The following is a 17,079-nucleotide window of genomic DNA, read 5'->3' on the forward strand; positions in this document are numbered from 1 at the left end:
AAAGGGGCATTTGTAACACGAGAGCGGGCAAAACGATGGGGCGCTGATCCGACTCATTAAAACGTGTTTGCGAGGATGGGGAGAAGAAGCGGGAGGAGACACGTGTGTGTGTGTATATTCTCTGTATGTATTACGCGTCGGAGTTTCAGCTTTGCTTATCGCGAAGATAGAGCCGCGCACAGATGACGACGCAAGCCGGGGCGCGCTGCGGTTTTATTAGAAGCGCGCTCGTGGAAACGTGGACGTTTCGGGGGCGAGCAATTCCGATTTAAGCCGCGGGATGTCAACGATCTACCGGTCGGACAGAGAGAGAGTCTCGCCGGCCCGGATTGGCAGCAGCTAAATTTACTATGGCATTCGATATACCTGCGGATAAACGTACTGCCAGAACCATGTGTTTAAATTATATCGTGACGGATTAATCGTCAATCGATTTTCCCTCACCTCTGTCTCTCTCTCTGCGTTGCTTTTGTCGTTGCGGCAGCAAATCCGAATCTCCGCCTCTGCCGCGCGCTACGACTGTTGCATAAAATGTCAATTACTATGATAATACGTGGGGAAATAACGATATCGAAATAATCGCGCTGCTCTTGTACGAGCGCGCGAGAGACGAAAAATTTAAAAACGAACAAATAATTCGACGCGCTAATTACCATTCAATTCTTTATTGTTAGTTTCTCCCCCCCCCCCCCGTAAACACATTTGCGTTTGCGTGTGTTTATTCAATTCATATCGCGCCGAGAGCGGCGATATAGGTATACACGCGATGATGAAAAACAAAGGCGATTTTTCTTGATATCCGTTTGCCTTGAAACTCGCGAACGAAGTGTCGACAGGTCGAAGTGCGCGCGGAAAACTTTCCTAATGCGCGGCCGCGCGCGCCCCCTCTTCCCCCGACGCGCATCTTTTTCGAGTTTTATAAATGGACTTTCATTTTCGTTGCGGAGCGCGAAGGTGCAACGATATAAAACAGCATTTAAGCGTTCTTCCACGTACTTAACATACTACTTGACATTTACATTAACGACATTTAAAAACAATTTGTGTGCGGAATGAGACTGATGACTTAATTATCCAATTAATTAAAAACAAATTAGTGCAACTGTTTAGTCATCTTTCTGAAGTTCTCCGGTTTTGTAGAAACGAATTAATATTCTTATTTGGATTGGCGAAAATTTGTATAAACACGCGTCTGCGCTTTTTGGAAATGTGCGCAAGAGTCGAATGATCGAATTTACGTTCAACATTAATCGATGAAAGACTCGAGTTTTTTTGCCGCTCGAAAACAACGCGAAAGATAGAGAAAAAGATACACCAGAGGGAACAAAGATAGAGTTCTTTATTAGCTCGGCACGAAAAACAGGAAATTAGCGTCGCGACGCGTCGCGAGCGTCCAAACGAACGCGACAGCGGCAACGATGACGTGTGCCGACCGGACGAACGACGATGACCCCACCACACATACATATATTCCCTCTCTTTCTCCTTCCTCTCTCTCTTTCTCTCTCCATCTCTCTCTCCTTTGCCCTCGTCGCCGACGATAGTCTATATATTCTCTCGTGCTCCTCCGCGACCCCCTCCATTCGTGTTCGCGAATGCTTAATCACAAATCGATAGACGTGACGCATCGTCGCGGTTTGCGAGAGATACGTCAACTTGCCGCCGCTTCGGCTTATCTGCGTTTCCGAACGTTTTCGTTCGCGCGAGTTGGTCGGGGGGCGGCAGATTAAGATTTAACTAGCGCGCGACCGACAATCATCGCAGTCGTTGGCGATGATCACGTCTCGAAGCACGTTTCTCTCTCCTATCCGTTTTGTCGCTCCTGAGTGAATCCGCCTTTAAATCGCGTATACGAGATTTTCGCAAACGTGTGAGAAAACTCGAGCAAATCTGTGACGATATATATAGTTAAGTACGCGCGTGTAATTAGAGAGATATTGAGATTATAGTGACGTAAGAGTAATTTGGAGACACATTTCGAGAAAACTTTCTTGCACAGCTTACTGTAGTTGAACTGTGCAACATACATGTGGATATTACCGGGCGATGTTACGACGACGCGAGGGAGAAAGAGAAGTCATGCGCGAGCAGAGTGCGGCGCAATTACGTGCGAAGATAATGGTTTGTATTCTGCGCGTACTGGCAGAACGTTCAGAGTGTGTATGTTCTCACCTGATTCTCTTTAGGAGCGGGAATTGCTCTTGTGCTTAAACCGTGAAGAGAAGCATCTTCTCGAATCCTCCGCGCGCACGTTTTTTTTTTTTATGAGATTCTTCGAAAATTTTTAATTAAACATGAAATAAGAGATTTAACGTCAAAATAAATTTTACATACGTCACTTATAATCTAATAAGAAATAATAGTTAAATATATAAGAGATAATATATATAAGAGAGAGTTTGTTTTGAAAAAATAAATAATTTTGCAATTTTACAATTATATACATCATACGTTAAAAATCCACGCGCGATGACAGATATTGTCATCTGGTATAACCGATGAAAAAAATGTATATAGATGGTTGTGCGCGATATTCTAATTAATTTTATGTAGAGACATAGAGACGCCGGTCGATTGTATCGATCACGGCAAATTATATGTCGCGTTACAGTAATTAGCGGTTAAAGAAATAGTAGATCTTTGCACGCAATGATACGCGGCTTGAAGTTACGTTAGAAAATGAAGAATAGCATTGAAATACGATTTGACACGACTTACGTTTATCATAATACGATCTGAAAGATAAGCGCACGAATGTATATTTAATTAAACATGCTAAAGCGGCAACTTAATATAATATAAGTGTAACAAGATTCCAATGTGAAAATCTCTCTCTCTGTCGAGATTACGTAAATTATTATACCACGTTTGCTTCTTATAAATAGATTCATTTTTTACGTGTATTTTAATATTGGAATGCTGACAAGAGAGAGATATCAAGTCTTTTTATAAATTCAAACAGATAAAGCGTGACAGCCGCATAAATGTGTAACAAGTTCATGCGCATCACATGATGCGCACACATATACATAAAATGAAAAGAGCAAAGAATTTTTTTTTTTTTTTTTTTTTTTTTTTTTTTTTAATTTGATTGTTTTAATATATTATAATTAATTTATTGTATTTAGTGTTTATATATCAATAGTGATTTTATAATTTTCACATTCTCAACGATTGATTTGTGATGTGTAATTTAATTATAGAAGAGATTAAACTCTCGGTGTGTGTTTGTGTGTTGGCTTCTTTAAAAGTCGATTTTTTAAGCATCACACTTTACAACGTCACGCATAAATACATGTTAACGGCGCTTTATGTCGTATGGAAAAATAACGAAGGCGTACAAATTTCAGTCTCGCCCTCCGCTTCTCCGAACGGGTTTATATTTTATCGGCTACTTTTATGAGCTCTAGGCACACGTTACGTCAAACAATACACACTGGCCCCCGAAAATGGAGACCGCGGTTAATGCGCCGCTTGCTTGTAGGTTGTTCGAATAATGGATTGCCGTTAAAGTATCCAGATTAAAGAGGAAGGCACGATATGACTTTCCTCTCTCGTGTTGAGTCATTAAGAAAAGAAAATGTGCGAACGCTATATGTATATGTATGTATATGTATATATATATATATACATATACACACATATATATATATATATATATATATATATATATATATATATCTATATACATATATATATCTATATCTATATTATGTCTATCTATATATCTATATATCTATATTATGTCGGCACCGACAATCGAGGTCAGAAGCCGAGTAGTATATACAGGCTATATTGTAGCATTCAGGAAATTGATGGTCAATGAAATTACCGAGCTCGGTGAATTAAAGCTCAAAGAGTGGTGGTTATATTGATCAGTACTTTTCAGAATGCTTGTGTTACTCCATACTCTTTCCTCTCTCGTGAAAAGAAATGAATATCTCTCTCAACATCTTTATTTTATTTTATTTTTATTTATTTATTTTTTTTTTTGGAACCGCGCCAATTTCATTTTGAATCCGCGCTTTATTTATAGACGTGATGTGTGTGTATTGAGTTGGGAGAAAAATACAAAATAAATGAACACGGAGGAAAAGTTGAATGAGTTTTATCTTATCTCACGAAACATATTGACCTCCTACAGTAAATTCCACGAAAATGGTTTGTAGACCATGCGACAGCAAATAGAGACGGTGAATGGAACTTTGATCCTGCGTGTCTCGTTCACTTGCATTCACGGGAGTGCATTGTAAACACATGCGTATATGCACGTAAACTATTATGCGGCGGCGGTGGCGGCGGCGGTGGCGGCGGCGGCGGTGGTGGTAGCGGCGGCGGCGGCGGCGGCGGCGGTAGTAGCGGCGGCAGCAACGGTGGCTGTTCACTGGGTGAAGCAGTCGTATAAGCCGGAGTACGGAGTTCAACGACCGGTATAAATTAAAGCGGCGCTCGGATTTCAATGCCACGGCCTTGCTCAAGGCCGCAGCACTCGTAGAAAATCAACGGTACATTTGCGCCGACATTCGCAACAATAAATTGCGCGAATGCTCGAATGTCGTCACTCGTGAAATTTGTAACGTCGCAAGATCATCCGAGTAATCATCCGAAGGCTCGTCGTTCGACAATTTATATGAAAACATTCGCGCGTTAAATTCAAATTTTTTCGAAGAAACTTGCGCTGTAACAATGCTATCGCATACACGAAACGATCTCTTTTAGCTTTTGTTTTGAGAGATATTTTCTTTTTCAAAAATAAAATATGCGCTGTTGCGCCGGTTTTAATTGGTCCGATTAAAAAAAAGCAAAAGGACTATTTTCGATCTAATAAACTTGTTTTTAATTATTTAAAACTTTTAGAAACAAACAAAATGACAATAAAATGTAAATTAAAAATTTAATCAGAATTATACAACTTGTGACTGTTAGCATCTTGGTTTTTTAAATTCAGGTTTCGAATTAGAAAAAAATTAAAGGTTTTTTTTTTTTATTAATTATAGAGAGTTCTTGCACACACACACTTGAAAATTTAAATGCTGCTTCATAATTGATTCTTGACATTCATAAAAAAAGATTAGTCTCATTAAAATCTGTATTTAATTCTTAACATGCACTTGATTTCTAAAAATACAATGTACACACATACACACACGCTCGCGCGCGCGCGCGCACGTATGCATATATGCATGTAATTTATGAGCACTTAATTACTCACACCTACTTTTGCATAACGTTAAAATCTCTCCGGCACTTTGCCGTTATTTTTGCGCGTCACACGAACTAATAGGATTTAGTAGGCATTTTTTATATATAATATTACGAGAGACTCTCTCTTTCTCTCTCTCTCTCTCTCTCTCTCTCTCTCTCTCTCTCTCTCTCTTTCTCTCTCTTTGTGTGCGTGTGTGTGTGTGTGTGTGTGTGTATGTATGTGTTAAAAAGAATAAAAATTAGTTAATTTATCTTTTTACCTTTACGCAAGGTAACTTGTGTAAGTAAAAATTTCATAATTAGATGAAAAATGCAGTCGCACACATATATCTGTGCAAATACTTTTGTTTTATTTCAAATATTCGAAACGTTCCGCACACGTTGGCGGGCATAATATTTTGCGAAATTATTGCGACGTGCTTAATAATTTCCGGGCTCTTTGCAAACATTTGCGATATATTTGTAACAAAATTATTTCGCAACGCGAGAGATGCGTGTTATTCGTCGAGTGAGCGAGATTTACGTATGTATTCGGCCAATTCGTATATGTATAAATTTTTTTTCTGCGAATTCGCGCATACGTTTCATTGCCAGATATAAAATATAATAAATTAACATTATCATATATATATATATATATCTACCTAATACGCGTATTCTATACAACTGCAATATTATTGCGTAAACAAATGAGATATTACGTTGCTTCGAGGTAATTTAATTAATTATTTGCTCAAATCGCCAATGGGTTTTGACGCAATGGTAATAATACACACAAGTACGGGGGGAATCGATGTGGGCAGGAATTAACGGGCAAAGACCGAAGTAAAATTGCTAAAAAAAAAAATCGAATTTTTTCGAAAAAACGAAAAAAACAAAGTTCAGAGTTCAAGTAGTTTTCCGATCGATTATTCTTTAATTAGACCTTACTCTCTGTGACAATGAGTTTTAAGATACACCGAGTGGAATTGAAATTTCACAAAGCGAAGATAAAATTAATAATTAGATTTCACAAATCGCGAAACGCGATGTTGCAATTTACTGCGAACGATGATAACATTGTTTATAAAATGCCCATTATCTTATGAATTCATTTTCGCGGCATTGTCGACTAAAGTCGACAGCCAACGAAAGTGTCGGCGCTTCGCCGTCAAGAAACTTTTCATACGCGGCGGATGACGCGAGGTACCGCGAAGAGGTTAAGATATGTGTCTCTTTCGTAGATTCTCTACCGCGTCGTCATTCTTTCAGCGACTTATCGATTAGTTTCGCTACAAAACATCGATGCCGATCTCTCTCGAGATGACATCGCTACTACTTCTATTGCGCATTCTCATATCAACGATTTGTTAAAAAAATTCTAAATTTGCGGAAGTCGTTCGATTCGTTGTTTTTGCAATATCTCGATTTTAATTTTAGCATACTGGCCTCGAGGTGACAGTCCAGCGTCGTCACTCTTCGGCGGGATGCCGGGCGGTTACGGCTTGGGGCCCCATTTGCCACCGGCGAATTACGCTATTCTGGGCCGGGGGGGCTCAGCGCCCGGCTTCGGAGGCCACACACCAGCCTCGGCGCCACCTCCGTCCCCGTATCCTCACAGTAGCCTCGGTACACTCAGCGTGGCCGCCAGTCAAGCTGCGAGTCTTGGTAAGTAAATTTTCTGCGCCGACCCCCCGTCTTTTTCCTCTCTTCCGTTCGTTTTTTTTGTACACTGTCGCTCTCGTTCTTCGTAAATTTAACCCGCTTTAACGCCATCTACGCTTCCTTCATCGATTATATATCGCGACCGTGATTGGAAACAACGTTGTTTTCTCGGAAAGCGTGTTTCGCAGCAAAGCTGCTTTTTTTTTTTTTTTTTGAGATAATTTGGGATCGTTAGCGTCGTCGACATACGCGGAGCGTGTTGCAAACGCAAAGCACGGATTTAACGAAGAGCTTTCTTTTTTATTTTTTTCTCTCTCTTTGATGACGCACGAGAAAACGCTCTTTTACAGTAGGTATTCAAATTGAAAATATCGATAAGCGAAGATAAAGGTAAATATTTCCAGTGACACAAACAACTAATAATTTTCAGGACAAATTGATAATGCGTGAAATATGTTTGCCCTTTTGTTTACTGATGTTAATATAGTTTTGTGATTCACCGTTTTTATCTTAATTAACGACCGTATCAAAAATTCGTTTATCCACAAAAACATGTTATCTGTCTAAAGTAATCTTTCGGTATTTAATAAAACATTATCAGCGACGATATATAAAAACGATTTAGATGATATTTAGTTTGTGCGCTCTCTCCTTTCTATTCACCGACGTATGTATATATATATATATTTTTTTTTTTTTTCGATTCACTTATCTTAATGACCGTGTTAAACTCTCGTCGTATATCCGCGCACGACGACGTCATTTCTAGAAAGTAATCTTCTTTTGTATCTCCTTATCGACTGAGTCGGGGAGGAACGTCGGAGCGCGCCGAGATCGGGATTTTAAGATCGAATTTCACGGACGGGAGTGGATTTACGGAATGTGCACGAAGGGGATATCCATCGTATTTTGCAGGTATCAATCCGGCGGCCAGTGCAGCATGGTGGACAATGGCCTCTCATCTGGCGGCACACGACTATCTCGCGAGGCTACAGGCGGGAGCAGGACTAGCCGGATTTCCGCCCGGTGTTGAGAGCCTCCTGCCGACCTATTCCACCTCTTTACTTAATCCCCCGTCCCTCTCGTCTCACAAGTCCAGTAAGTGTAAGTAACAACGATTGACAACATCGCATGCCATGCGATCCTCGAGAAACGTCCGCATCTCTGCAAGTCCGCTTTTAATCTCCCGATCCCCTTCGAGATTTAAAAACAGTCGCTCGAAACGGTCGTCAAATGCGCGACGCATCATCTTTCACTTTCTTTTTTTTTTATTTTTTATTTTTATTTTCATACGTTAAAAAGTCTTTTTTCTTGCAAAGTAGCCTTTGCCAGCTCCGATGTGAGCGGAAGTTGAGGTTCTCTTATTTTTTTTTTTTTTTTCCACGAGTTTCGAGTTAAATGACCTGTTAACGTGAACTCAAGACTCTCGTAAACACTCGCGAAACTTTTTTTCCTCCCGGTAATCGATGACGATCTTGGAGTGACGCGGACCTTTTTCGACGCTTAAGCGTATTAAGGACAGTGACGACAAATTGACAATTATGTGCGTTCCTTTTACGACGGTGCAGCTAAGTCAAGCAAGAGTCACAAGACGCCACCGGCCAGCAGCAGTAGCTCGACGACGCCGAGTATGACGAGCAGCAGCTTGCCGGTGACCACTCAACCGCCGGTTACGTCCTCTCATCACAGCACCACGCCGGTCAGCACCACGCCAAATTCGCAAACAAACGTCGTCAGGTAAGAAAGAGAGAAAGAGAAAGAAACTCACTTGTTTCGCAATAAATAACGCGCGACGCTTAAACTATCTAGGACTTGCGCAACGGTTTTGTTCTTAACCCTCCGCAAAATTTTTCTATTTTCACGCTATCGTTTCGTCCCCCGTATCGCAATAGTTCTGCGAAGGAAGGAAGGTGAATATACGCACATATTAGCTCACACATGTGACACGGCTTGCAATTATTTAGAACCTTTAGCTTTTCAAAAGCTGGATCTTGATAGTGTCTCTGGAATACAGAGTCTGGCCATCTCGGTAACATCTTTTCATACCCTTAAAATGGCGGCACCAATCAAAGTGCAAACGGGAGCGCACATACATTTAAAGAATGATAAAAGTAAAATAATTGGAAAACGAAGTTTTCAACCGCAAAATGTGTCTGTTGTATATTAATATTATTAATTACAATATTTAAAACAATATTTATACAACTAATATATATATAATATATGTAATAGTTTATTAATATAATTTACAAAGCTTTATCTCACATATAAAATGAACTTTTGTTAGATCCAAATCTATTCCAATATTTTCGATCCATTTTTGTCTTTTTTCTACATTTCTTGGCAGACAATGCATTGCATATTCTTTCTCCATGAATTTGAACATTGAGGCACACAACAATGAGGCATAGTTTATTCTGTAATTAAAATTTATGATTACAATTGACATTATTTTCAGGTTAAGAAAAAAATAATGAATATATTTTAATCTCCTGACAAATTTTATACTTCCAGTTTTATATATTGTATATTAATTAACTCTTGTTTATTACTTACTTTCTCTTTACGTCTTAATATTACGTCTCGATAATAAAACTTCACTTTTCTAGCAAATTTTTGTGTTACGTCTTACTTGGATCTTACTACATCCCCACTACATTGGCATTCCCACTACCTTTAGACGCCATTTTAAGGGAGATGGCCAGACTCTGTATTCCAGGGACATTAGATCTTGATATAATCAATCTCTTGCAAACGCTACTTACATTTTACTTTGATTATTACTTTAACGTTTTCTCTCAATTGCCGCGCGATTGATCGCATTTGATGTCTTGTCTCCTAGTGATCCTAGCAGTATATTAGGAGGAGTGCGTCTTCCTCCCGACACGGAGATTATCAAGTACACTTCGAGTATAGTCGGTCCGAAGGTTCCTGGTACGACGAACCGTGGCAGGAAGAAGACAATATCCTTGGACACTCCCAGCGTCAGCGTGCATCCGCCGCCAATCCCCGCTCTCAGCACGCATCAGACGAACACAACGTCGTCGTCTTCGTCGCTAATGATAGAACCGAGGAAGTACAATCGCACGGTTGATTCGAACGAGTACAGAGAATCGACGGATCGTGTGGAAGTCATCAAGTTGCCGGCCCACTCGACCAACGGTTCGGTTCTGCCGGCGCCTCCGGTGTTGTACACAAGCAGCAGCGGCGGCGGCGGCGGCAGCAGCGGCAGCAACAGCAGCAGCAACGCCAACAGCAACGTCAACGATTCGGACGCGCCCTTAAATCTGTCGCTGAAGCCCGCCACGACGAGCAGTAGTTCGCCGATTTCTGGTAGTCAGCCTCTCAGTCAGCTCAGTAATTTAAGCCAGTCGTTGCTCGCCTCCGATCGAACGTGTAAGTATAACAAATATCGCGCGGCCGTTATCTATCTACTGCGGTCTTGTTTCCGGTCGTTACCGTTTTAAAACCATTGCGGCCATTGTGTTTTAAAGGCATCGCGTGTTTTTTTGCTCAATAAAAAAATTGTTTGCCAGATAAAGAGAGTTGCAACGATATTTTCGTAAAACGTACAATTGTTCGCTATTTAGATCTTCGTATTGTTAAAAAAAAAATTGTCTAAAATATCCAAGTGTATAATTTCACGTAAATTATATATAATATATATTTTTTGAACGCGAGTAATTAACTTACGAAACGTAAAATTTATTAATTTTCCAATGTTCTCCGTCGCGCAATCTTGACGAATCGATTTTTTATGTAGCGAGACGAAAGCCCGGACCTAAGCCGAGACGAGTTCCGCAGAACTCTGTGCCAGTACCGGCGTCACCTAGTCCTTCTTTGGCGCAACTCTTCGCTGCCGCGGACTCGCCGCAACGGCCGAGTAGCGGTAGCGAGGAAAGCGAGAGCGCGAGCACCGCCACTCATCACAAGGATGGGAGACCGCGAAATCTCGGTCGCGGTGTGTCAAAGCCGAAAAAGAACACGGTTGCGTCGTTGTTGGCTCAAAGCAGAGCTCTAGGGATTAAACCCACCCCGGGTTTGGATCCGAATGTGCCATTGTCTCACCAAATGTCGTTGCTGAGGTCGAACATACTGGCTGCTCAGTTGCACGCTTCCGCCACCGGCCAGAATGACGATAAGAATCAGGTAACTAAACAGATCACAAAGAACCAAATGGTCTGATAAGAGAAAGAGAGAGAAGACATTCTTATCATCATGTGTATTAATTTCAAACATAAAATTTGCACCTCCTCGAACATTGTTTCTTTTAATTCTGACTTCTGTAACCATCTAATTTTCATATTTTTTTACGACTATCTTTTGTGTTAAAGTACTATCATTTGCTAAAGAGGATACAGAAGAAGAAGCAATCTCGACCAATTCGTGCTTCGTGGGCGAGGAATCATGTTCGTTTTTCTTTTTTTTACTTATGATTTCGCACTAAAACCATTCTCCCTATATAGAGATCTTTGCAGGAGAAAATGAAGAACAAATTATTGGAGGCCTCGGGAGAGGAGAGTAACATGGACGTGACCAGCGAGAGCGGCAGCAACACCGACGTTGTCACGGACACCGACGACGACAACGCGGAGGGCACACCTAGCGCGAAGAGGCGAAAACTCTCGTCCGGTCTCAGGCCCAGCGAGAGGGACCTCCAAATGCCGTTGGAGCGCGGATGGAAGCGCGAAACGGTTATCAAGGGATTAGGAAAGACCGGAGTGATAAAAGGCGACGTGTCGTATTACAGCCCCTGCGGGAAAACCTTTAGGAGTAGTCCCGATCTAGTGAAGGTTAGTTACTTAACACAGACAAATTGGACGTGCGTTCAATCAAAAGTGATTTACGAAGATTACGGAACGTGTAGGGCCGAAAATTTGATGACGTACTTTGTTAAAAGTGTTCGTCACGCTGCTTTTTTTTTTATTGATGTGTACTCGCAATAAGAACAATGAAGAAAAATAATTACATATAAAAACATAAGAAGTAAAACTTGTATAATATAGATTTTTTTTTCAGATTTTAGACGAAAGTTCTTTTCTTGAAAATAGATATTCGCTTATTGTATTTTTTTAGTTTTTGGAGCATCAGAATCCCGGCGAATTAACGACCGCCAATTTCTCGTTTTCATCCCGGCCGTTGGTCGGTGAATTTCTTCAGCCAACAATGGGTCTGGCGGACGCTGAATTCGTTAGACTTGGCGCTCAAGAAGTGGCAAGAAGACTGGAAGAGCTGAGAGCGGCCGGCGGTTTCAGAGACACACGGACGAACAATCAGTACGAGAGAGACAAGTTGGCCTTCGCGAAGAAGCTCGCAAAGGAGGAAGCGCAACGGCACAAAGAACAAGCTAGGTAAAGAAATCAATTATTTTAAAAAGGCTGTGATTTATTATTTATTCGAAAGCGTAATGTAAAAAAGTTTGAAGAGATAACGAGTTGAGTGGATAACGTGTTAAAAATAAGTTGTAAAGAAATACTGCACGATGTGTAGAAGTTATTATCCGGTACTGAGCATCTCGTAACGCTACAAGAAGTTAATGATTGTCGATAATAGTCAAATAAATCACAAAGTTTATTGAAGTGCTAATCTCGCCGTTACGGGCAGAAAACAGTTATTTATTTGCTTGTTACAAACGTTAGGCTTGATCGCTTAATCCTCTGGAGTCTCTCACGATTGCAACGCGGTATTTAATTTATAAAACGCGCATTTTTATCTTTTCGTAGATTAATAACAAGATTGTCAAAATCGTAAAACGTTATCGCGATGCAAAACCTCCTCGAAAGCGAGCGTCGCGCGTGAGTCACTGTATTAATTTAGATTTCGAGCCCGGTTCGCGCGAGCGATCGCGAAATTTATGGACAGACAGTCGCGGACAACCCTTGATTAACGATTTGTTCCGAGCGTCTTTTTTTATAGCGCGGTAATGATGCGAAGTTAATGATATCCTCGTTGTAGGCTGATTAAGGAGCAGGAGAAAACGGAGCGGCAGGAAGCCGTGAGACGGGAGCGGGAGATCAGAAATCAACAGCTGCTCGAGGTAAGTCCGACGTCTTACCACCGAATTTCCTTCACGTTTGTCTCGATCTCGTTGTTTCATTCACACAAAAAACTGTTCTCTTATTCTATTTGGGATACTTACGTTTTTTTGTATTTTGTCCACCTGTCGTGCGTGTCGCATGCTCTCTGTGTGTGCCGTGTATTTATACATATATACATATATATTATATATCTTCGTATATATATATATACATCTGTCTATATATACATATTATATCTTTTTTTAATGAATATTCTTGTATAGAAAAACTCTCTTATATATATACTATATATATACGTCCAACGACCCTGTTACAATTTCCAATGTCCCAGGACACACGAAACACCAATAGCCAACCAACAACCGCTAGCGATAGTGACAGGAGAACCCAGCATGTCCTTCCACTCTGCTCCTTAGATCTGATTTTTTTTTTTTTTTTTTTTTTATCCCTCTTTTTAATTTCACCAAATTTTATCGTTAGAGCTCCTCCGAGTCTATTTTTAACCGTTCGTTAAAAACTGTTTGGAACTGCTCGTAATCGAGAGACAAAACTTTGTATCTTTCTTTTTGTAATTATATATAATCTGCGATAAAAAGAGAGTAAAAGAAAAAAACTAGAACTGGATTCTGATTTCGGCATTTATTGTCATATTGTTTAATTAGAAAGATGGAAGTTTTTTTTTTTTCTTTTCATTTCTTTTATCGGTCGATTGTTTCCTTTCGACGTACGCTGAAAAATACACGAGAAGAATTTTCAGTTATTTTTTAAATGGGATGGGGGAATGTGAGAATCGCGAATGAATTAATATGGATGTCAGTATTGGTTTGCATTTCAAAATTCTTTGTGCGATATCCGATATTGCATACACCGAGATATGTTTTGAAACAATTCCGTGTATTCTCAATCGATACTATTGATGCTTTTATGTACGTTAAACCGTTGATACATTTTGCGTCTGTGTCTATTATTATTATTTATCGCACAGTTTTATATTCCATTAAATAATAATGTCTATCTATATATATATATATATATATATGCACAAATTTTTGCATTTTATTAAAACATGAGAAACGGTTTTTTGTTATACGGGAAGAGTATTCAATATTCAGATATAATTCATAGTGCAATATAAAATTGTGTCCCAGTGAGCATCTCATGTTTGACTAAAATTTGGATTTTGGTTGTGATATTCTCGTCTTTTTTTTTTTTTTTTTTAACTGCGTTACATAAGATAACCGGATTTTACTTTGTGGATCGAAATTCGCACTGAAACTTAAACTGTGCAAACTTTACTTCAAAAGTCAAAGTTTAACGAGAAAACGCAAGAGTTCGAGAGAAATGATATCTCGCTCGAGAAAAATATTTCTCATTCTCGACGATAATAAATAAACTATCTAAAAAATCCTTTTCTTTTTTTTTTATTTGCGGTACGCGCAAAAACGATGGTTTTTCGAAATCTTTCTTTCACAAGGGAAAATTTCGACAAACGAGTAGAGATGCGCGATTGTAGAAATTTCAAAAGTCCATTCATTGTGATAGTCCTCCAAACTATACTACCCCATCGAAATCCCCCCCGCGCAAGCCAGATTACCACCCTATACCTCTCAATCACTGTCACTCGTTCGTTCATCTGTTTCCCCTTGCATTCACACACGCATTCCACATCCACACGCACTGTACATCACTAGCCCTCCGAACATAACACACACAACCCCCGTGCAATTTGAAGGAATAGAAGGAGAAAGAGAGAGAGACTTCAGACGACACAAATAGTGTAGTAAACTAGTAGCTACACGTCGACTCACGTATGTAGTGGAAAACAAAAACGCGAAATAGGGATGCCCAAGATCGTATATAACCGATCCTAATCGATGTTTCTTGCTGAGAAAACGTAGAGAAAACTTGAAAAAAAAAAAAAAAAAAAACAGATGTGTCTTACTAATGCACATATAATTGTTGCGTTTTAGAACTAATCGAGAATTGCGTAATTTAGTCAAGTATCAATGTCATTTTGGAAGCCTCATTATGTTATGTGTGCCATTGTGTTTGTTACGTTATGTTAAACATTACGAGAAAATAGTTGCAAAAAATTTATTTCATATTGTGTTTAATGTGTTTACAAATGAGTAGGTTCTCGTGTTCTCTTTTTGTTCAAGTGGTAACCGCTTTTATATGCTTATAGTATCTGAAATTGGCTTCGTCGGAATTGATAAAACCTAGTTTAATCATTTTTTAAAGGCGGTACGCGGAGTTCATATAAAACACATCGAGATTATTAAGGATATTTTAAAATACAAAAGAAAAAAAATAACAAAATGTGTCAAAGCAAAAACAAAAAATAAGAATTAATCTGTCAATAAAATATTGTTTTATAATTTAATATTTAATTTACTCGCATAAATTTATATTTTCTCTTATATACACATTATATATTTTCTCTCGTAAAAAAAAAATTACAATTTAATCTCGTAATTCGCGTGTAGAAAATGACCCCCGCGTATCGCCCCCGATTCACAATCCCGTGAACGATATCGGCTCGCACGTGTGGTCGTTAAAAAAACGACCGTCTTATTTCCGATTAACGCGATCGATTATATATTGGGCATCCCTGAAACCCACCACCAACCAACGCAGGGTCGAAAGCGGCTCGCGTTCACGATCAAGCAGAAAATGAAGATCATCCAAGAGATCGAGCGCGGCAAGAGCAAGAGCGACGTGGCTCGCGAACTGGGTCTGGCGAGCAGCACGGTCGCCACCATCTGGAAGAATCGTGAGAGCATCGCCGAGAGCTGGCGCAACCGGGACATGATGCAGCAGACGGATGTCGACGACGCCGTGCCTTCGAAGAAGCCGCCGTCGATCTCGTCCCTCGCTATGTCCGCCGCTTCGACGACGGCGCTCTGCACGCCGGCGGCGATGACGACGATGACGACGACGACGACGACCACGATCACGGCGACGCCGCCGTCGGCGGTCTCCGGCGTCGTCGTGACGCCACCGCAGGTGCAGGTAGTGCCGCCTGTGTTACCGCCACCGCCGCCGCCCTATCCCACTCTCACTCTGCCGTCGGCGGGTTTGGCGCCGTCCACGCAGCCGACGGCGCCGATCTCTTCCTCATCGAACCCGTCATCGACCACAACGTCGACCGGCACGACGACCACGACCATGCCGCCGGACAATACCCAGCAGGCTCAGACCCAAACGCAGAATCAGGAACTTCTGGAGGTAAGATGTCGTATGGACGCATCCTGAATCCTCTCAACCTCTTTCCCGTGAATCATCTTGATATCCTCAGAATCATTGTTCCCTTCACTTGACTCCCTCACATGATATATCTCTCGAAAGCTTTGATATATCCCAACATATATACGTCACTTAAAACCACCTTCCCTTCATCATCGACCACATCATGTTCACTAATGAGTGTTGTCATATTGTCTTGTGAGTCGTTATTACTTCCGGATTGTTCCCGTCTTTCCCTTTGGCTTTCGATTTCTCCCGCGATCCGGACAGATCGAAAAAGGGCGAAGAGACCCCCCCCCTTCCGGAGGTAAGAGTGATCGGAATCGTGAGTACACCTGTTTCTAGTTCGCGATTCCACGTGGCACACACATTTGCGTGGAATAGAACGACAAATGTTTCCGGGATACTCCCACAAACGGAACGAGTGTCGTTCGGATTTTATGGTTTCCTAAGTCAGCCTTCGTCGTCTCTTCCAACGTTCTTTTGCTTCGAAAAATTATATGTTCGTAATAAAAAAAAAAAATAAGAATATCAACGAATCGTCTCGGCGAAAGATTATATTCAGAAATAAATTGCAATGAGAGATGAAAATTTTTTCTGTTTTAAATAAAAAGACAAAATGCGAGAGAGACAAAAAATAAAATAAATGTAGTTGTTTACGGATAATTCCGACGAGTTGTTGTGTTTGAATCGTAAATTTTTGATCGATCGTGTGTTCTTACATAATTCTTAATCTGTCATCAAGATTTTCTCCAAAAATAAATTCTCATTCATGTTGAGCTCTCCCTCGTTTTAGTTGTTCGTTTGAAAGTTGTTTCATTGGAAATGTGAAAAGCGTTAAAGTGAAGAGACAACAAGTCTACTGGCAACATAAATTACGGAGTCAGTCTCGCCTATTTCCTTGCAGCGGTTATAAAACAAAGAAATACAAAAAAAAAAAAAAAAA

At 40.4% G+C, this 17,079-nt stretch overlaps 1 protein-coding gene across 1 annotated transcript in view; it reads left to right on the forward strand.

The window, feature by feature from the left end:
- Positions 1-2,027: 2,027 nt before the first annotated feature.
- The window catches only part of LOC109856120 (bromodomain adjacent to zinc finger domain protein 2B-like), a 28,946-nt gene continuing 13,894 nt past the window's right edge, over positions 2,028-17,079 (forward strand). Inside the window, exons 1-11 of the mRNA XM_020431056.1 lie at positions 2,028-2,121; positions 6,625-6,852; positions 7,765-7,953; positions 8,418-8,586; positions 8,742-8,759; positions 9,692-10,245; positions 10,613-10,998; positions 11,316-11,642; positions 11,926-12,200; positions 12,805-12,886; positions 15,525-16,115. Of these exons, the coding sequence (XP_020286645.1) occupies positions 2,028-2,121; positions 6,625-6,852; positions 7,765-7,953; positions 8,418-8,586; positions 8,742-8,759; positions 9,692-10,245; positions 10,613-10,998; positions 11,316-11,642; positions 11,926-12,200; positions 12,805-12,886; positions 15,525-16,115 (2,913 nt within the window). The remainder of the gene's footprint in view (positions 2,122-6,624; positions 6,853-7,764; positions 7,954-8,417; positions 8,587-8,741; positions 8,760-9,691; positions 10,246-10,612; positions 10,999-11,315; positions 11,643-11,925; positions 12,201-12,804; positions 12,887-15,524; positions 16,116-17,079) is intronic.

This window comes from Pseudomyrmex gracilis, unplaced genomic scaffold (assembly GCF_002006095.1).
Source record: "Pseudomyrmex gracilis isolate BER0280 unplaced genomic scaffold, ASM200609v1 scaffold_107, whole genome shotgun sequence".
Taxonomy (NCBI): domain Eukaryota; kingdom Metazoa; phylum Arthropoda; class Insecta; order Hymenoptera; family Formicidae; genus Pseudomyrmex; species Pseudomyrmex gracilis.